Source organism: Podarcis erhardii (genome assembly GCF_964252035.2).
Source record: "Podarcis erhardii genome assembly, chromosome: 10".
NCBI classification, from domain to species: domain Eukaryota; kingdom Metazoa; phylum Chordata; class Lepidosauria; order Squamata; family Lacertidae; genus Podarcis; species Podarcis erhardii.
Window position 1 is genome coordinate 70,190,648 of NC_138500.1, and position 6,000 is coordinate 70,196,647.

The window sequence follows — 6,000 nt, forward strand, 5'->3', positions numbered from 1 at the left end:
AATCACCTTATATATTTAGCATTCAAAATGATACATGGTACTAACGACCCGGTGGGCATTGATCAGGAGTGGAATTTAAGTTAAATCTAACACGTCTGCAAATCCAGAAAATTCTTCTGCAAGCTGGACCACTTTATTGAAATCCATTCGTTTTTTCATCAAACCCACTGCAGGACATCGAGGAATAAAGGAGGGTGTGCTCCTGCTTTAAGTATCAATTTGCAGAAAGCACTAATGTTAATATCAAGATACCTGTGTCCTGGGAAACTTGCAAGTGCAAGAAACATTAATGTATAGTAATCATTCACATGCTTCGGAACTACAAAAGCCACATTGCTATTACATGCCATACACAACAAATATACATGCTCACTCAACTCCATTATGGACTTAAAAAACAACCCCAAAAACATGAAATCCTTGTCCAGGTTACAAATTAAGGAAATGCAAAGACACACTAATTAGTACCCTCTCAGATCTTCCCAAAAAGCGAACAGTGAAACATAATTGCAAAATAAAAATATACTTATAATGTAATACCTAAGTTTACATAGCCAGCCCACAACAAAAAAATTCTGGGAAGCTCACAAAAGAAATACAAACAGAACTAAAAATACAGATTCACCTAGGTACATAATAGGCACATGCTTTTTTAATCCTGTAATTTAATCTCAATCCAATATGTAATGAACTAAATCTGACGTTTTGAATGGGATCAGACTTGAATGAGAAAGGTCAGGAGAACAATAATGCCTGGTATATTTTCCAGAGAAATCACAATCTCTGGCAGTAACCACCATTTAAATTAATTTCTGAACGACAACTAAGGTTGCAGAGCACACATCTCTGTAGAAATCTCTACTACATGGCTAAATATAGCACCTGGGTGAAACTTCCAATAGGTAACTCAAGAGCATATTGTTTGGAGGCCTTGCCCTCTGATTCCAACCACCTACAGCAAGAACATGCACCTTCAGAATCCCGAGAAGAATTCCTGCTTGGCTTTCACATAACTATATACCCCCCCCAAAAAAAATTAATCACCCTTTTTTATTTGATTTTAAAAAAATAAAAAATCATTGCCTGCCTTGCCCTGGGACCTCCATTCCTCCTTTCACTTTCTGGCAAAATACCTCCGTAAAAATCTCTGTCATTTGCTTATTTGTCTCCCCTCTTGAGGTTCAAATAACTGGCACTTGAACATAACCAAGTTATATGCATTGCACCATACCTTTCTTTTTTAAATAAATCCCAAACCTCTTAGGTGCTTTCCAAGGGCAGATTTATACCCCAGGTTACATATCTACACCACAATGTTAACCAATCAGATCCTTCCATAGAGGAGGGAGAAAGGTTGTTTTCTGCTGCTCCAGAGAAGCGGACACGGAGCAATGGCTCCAAACTACAAGAAAGAAGATTCCACCTAAACATTAGGAAGAACTTCCTGACAGTAAGAGCTGTTCGACAGTGGAATTTGCTGCCCAGGAGTGTGGTGGAGTCTCCTTCTTTGGAGGTCTTTAAGCAGAGGCTTGACAACCATATGTCAGGAGTGCTCTGATGGTGTTTCCTGCTTGGCAGGGGGTTGGACACGATGGCCCTTGTGGTCTCTTCCAACTCTATGATTCTATGATTCTATGATTCCCCCTGGGACATGTTTGAATACCACTGGGCATTTTTAAAATGGAAAGGCAGAGTATAAGTGTAACAAATATATAAAACACTGGCCATGCCTGACCTGGCCACAGACTGATTCATACTGACAATATCCTCAATAACTAGACCCAGACCCTTCCTCATCAGCTATAAATGGATACCCTGTTGGAGGGTTTGTCTTGGTACTCTCAGCATTTTGCTTTATGTGTTAGAGGCTGAAGTGGTGCAGCAAATCTGCGTCTTCCTTGCCCTCTTTTGTCACGATAGCTACACAGTTGTTTTTGTCACTCCAAAGCTAAGCCTTGGTCAGAAAGGTTGAACAAGAGTCAGTGTGACGTAGCAGTTGAGTTGCTGGACTTGGTTGCAGGCTCAGATTCTCAACTGGTCAGAAGCCTCACTGGTTGACCTCGGACTGGTCACCCCGTAGCCTACCTCAAAGGGTCGTTGGGAGGATAACACAAGGAAGGAGGGAACAATGTATTTTTCTTTCCTTGCAGGATGCAAATATATATGATACATACATAAATAAAGGTTGGAGACCGTAAGGAATCTACTAATGTCATGGGCTTTGAACTGCCATCTCTTTGCTTTCCAAAGAGTCACTTGGAAGCTACAGATGTTGACTGCAATCCTATGCACACTTACTCCCAACAGTCGCAGCTGTCCCTCAATCAGACATGAATAACAAGACCTCACCCATGTTGAGAAGCAGCTTTCATTTGTCATAGCAAGTGCCACGGAAAGCTATACCAGAAGCACCTCAAGAACAGAGCAACTTTGCCTGTCTGGTGGGATTTCTTTCACGCATTCCCCAAGGTTCTCATTACCATTTCCTTGTGACCTTTCCTTAAGTACCAGCCTCTGCCAGAGGACAGATTTGTCACTGTGAGCTCAAACGTGGCTCTTGCAAGGTCTCATCCACTCAATCCTTTGGAAAGGTGCACAGCAGCAGTCCTGTGTCTTTTCCCCACATGCAAGACAAATTGCAGTACAAAATCCCACAGAAAGAGAGGCAAATACGTAACCTGTCAGTCCACATTGTCATTGCTAGGGCTGGTCTGGCATCTTCTCTCTTAGGGACGGTTTCAAACCCCAAGAAAGCATCCCTAATCTATGCAAGAGTTTTTTCCTGGATGACAACGTTTTCCGACACGTTGCTTTGAATGCAACACACCCACCCCTTTGCGGGCAATGTTGTGCCCCCAGGTTATCCCTCCGCATCTTTTTAAGTGCACCTAAGTTTATTTCTACTAACTATCCAGCCCTGCAGGGGAATTTAACCTGCAAAAGCCATCGCTCCCCTTGGAATACAGCTTTCTCCCCCCCACCAGGGCAAAAATGCTACCTAACACTTTTGTCACCCACAAAACGAAGAGCTTTCCATGCACACAGGTTTGGACCTTGCATCTCCAGATGTTGCCTTGCCCCTTGGGGTGCATGGGCGATGCTTGCTTATATCCCGCCCGTCTGGTGGTTGGTCCGGCGGGGTGACAGTGGGACCAGCCCGGCAGGACTGGGGACATCATAATTCCAAGGCTCGGGATGAGCAGGAGGGTTCCTGCCTTCCTAAGGAAATGCACATTTCGAGGACCAGAGGTGGGGTAGGTTGGGGGGGGGGGGCGTGAGGCGATCGCGTGCAGGTTACCTAACTGGCCCACGGACGGGGCTGGGACGCGCGAGTTTCCTCCCCCCCCCAGCCCCGGGCCCGGTGCGCCCTTAACCCCTGACTCACCGGAGCTCAGCTGCATCCAGGCGCAGATCTTGTAGACGGTGGCCGTGTTGCAGAAGAAGAAGAGGATGAAGCAGACGATGCAGGAGATGATGAGCACCATGGAGAGCCCGATGAAGAAGGAGGCGGCTTTGAAGGCTCCCGAGGGCAGGCTGGAGAAGTCCGTGAAGCTGCCCTGGCACGTGAGTTCCCGGGAGAAGCCGCTGCCGGTGCAGAAGTGGAAGAGCCCGAAGTAGCCCGCCTGGGGCGTCTCCACGCCGTCGCCGATCCAGTAGGGCTGGAAGAAGCACACCACGTTGACGATGGCGAAGCAGATGGTGAAGATGGCCCACAGCACCCCGATGGCGCGCGAGTTGCGCACGTAGTTGGTGTGGTACAGCTTGGCCGCCTCCTGGGGAGGCAGCAGAGCCCCGGACGACGAGACCCCGCCCGACGAGGCGGCCCCTGGAGCAGCCGCCCCCGCCGTCCCCGTCCCCGCCGCCGCTCCGGGCATGGTGGCCGAGAAGAGCCCCTGGCAGACGCGCCCCGCTTCACGCGCCCGGGCGCCGCGGCATCGCCAACAGGGCGGGCGGGCGCGCTGCTCCTTCTCCCTCCGAGCCCGGCTCGCTTCTGGCAGGCGCCCACCCGGGATGCGAGGGAGCTACTGCCCGGGATGCTGCTGGGGCTGCTGCTGCTGCCGCCGCCGCGCGCGGCAAGTGCACTGAACACTCCCCCTAGCGCAGCTCCGTCGCGGCGCCGGAGAGCCCGGCTTCCTTGCTGCTGCGCAGCCGCGCCCGGCGCCCGTGGGGGGGGGGGGAGACGGTGGGGGGGGGGAGAAGCGGGCAGGCGCCCCTCACTCACTCACTCGCGGGCGGGGCGGGGGGGGGGGCTCCGTCTGCCTCCCTCGTCTCCGGCGTCTCCCTCTGTTGCGGGAGCAACAGGAGGACGCAGTGGCGTAGCGTGGGTTGTCAGCACCCGGGGCAAGGCAAGTAATTTGCACCCCCCCTAACCCGTGGATTTGCGCCCCCTAACCCTAACCCCCAGATGTTGCGCCTGGTGTACGGCCGGCCCCCCCTGCACCCCCCTGGGAGGACAGCAGGTGTGAGGGCCCAGTGAGAAAAGGTATAGATTTAATATATGGGGGGGGGGACCGAGAGGATTTGTGGGTTTCAGCAGTGGCGTAGCGTGGGGGGTGCAGCGGGGGGCCGGCCGCACTGGGTGCAACATGGGGGGCACTCGCACTCGCAGCTCTCTGCCCCTACCTGGCTCACTCTCTCTCTCTCACTGCTGTGCGAATCTGATCCGAGCCACCAGGTCGCCGCCCACTGTGGAGGGGTGTGTGTGTGTGCCAGGGGCAAGGAATGGCCACAACTTTATTGGTTACAGCAGTGAAAAGGTATTGGCTTAGGCATTGGATCTCTAAAACAAGTCGGTTTATTCACCAGTGGTTTATCACCTGTTGATGCTAATCCAACTATAGGCTCTCCCCTGATGTCACCGAGGGTCGTGCCATGGCCTCCCGCCAAGCAGGCATCGGACAGAATACACGACCGCCAGATTCCTTTAACAGAATACCCCAAAATTAAAGGCATAGGCGATGGCCACACCTAGCACTTCAACACACCACAACGGGTTAGGGGGCGCAAATTACTTGCCTTGCCCCGGGGGCTGACAACCCACGCTACGCCACTGGGTTTCAGCCTGTGTTTTTTTTTTTTCCTTCTCCTTCAAATTTTTCGCTAATACATTTTGCAGCTATAACATTTAATTTTGCACTTGTAAAATTACCCTGCGTGAGGCGCCAAATGCTCAACAGGCAATGCTTTCTCCTGCCGTCCTGTCAACACCACCATGGGGGACAGCTGCACCTGTTGAATCACTGGTAATAGAAGAGGGGGGTGGGACATGCTAAAATGGGGGGAGGGGAGCAGAAACCAGGTCCTTCTGAATGGCCCTAGGAGGAGAAAGTTCTAAAACGGCTGTCAAAATGCATTAAAATATTTGGTTGATTTACCACAGCAGATTTTTTTTTTTTTTTTTTTTTTAAAGGAAGCATCTTTGGATACCCGGACAAAAGTTTGGATACCCTTCCTGATGGCTGTGGGAACGCAATGCTCTAATGGCGCAGCACAGAACTTTGGGGTTGGTGAGCACAAGTTGATAATCCCGCAGGGAAGCCTGTGAGTGTGGTTTCGACCGACAATTGTAGCACAAAAGAAAGCATTCAAGTGGTGCCAAGTGGTAATACCCCTTGGAGTGGTAATTGCCCAGGGCAAGGACCCTCATCTGTCTAGCTGCCCTCCATAATTCAGAATTTGTGGAGACTCAAATTTAAGACAGGTTATCTGAAGGACAACCTACAGAACCTACACATGCTCTATCAGTACAGATACCATGCTCTTGAGAATTTGTGGTGGGCACAAGAGACAGGACCTTTTCAGCCGTGGCCCCATCACTGTGGATATCCTCCCATCAGATCCATGTCTGGCTCCCTCCCTGGTTGTCTTCAATCATGAGTTAAAGACTTGGCTATTCCAAACTGCTTGGAATTAGGTCGGTGCTTAAGTTCTGTTGCTTTTAGCCACGGTGCTGTGTTGGTTAGTTTAACGGCTTTAACTCTTTTAAACTGATTTTGTGAT

The 6,000-nt window shown here is 50.3% G+C and overlaps 1 protein-coding gene across 1 annotated transcript in view; it reads right to left on the bottom strand.

Moving 5' to 3' along the window:
• The window catches only part of LHFPL3 (LHFPL tetraspan subfamily member 3), a gene marked incomplete at its 5' end in the record, with an annotated part of 262,237 nt that extends 258,362 nt beyond the window's left edge, over positions 1-3,875 (bottom strand). Inside the window, one exon of the mRNA XM_081879450.1 lies at positions 3,386-3,875. Within this exon, the coding sequence (XP_081735576.1) occupies positions 3,386-3,875 (490 nt within the window). The remainder of the gene's footprint in view (positions 1-3,385) is intronic.
• Between the last annotated feature and the right edge of the window lie 2,125 nt (positions 3,876-6,000).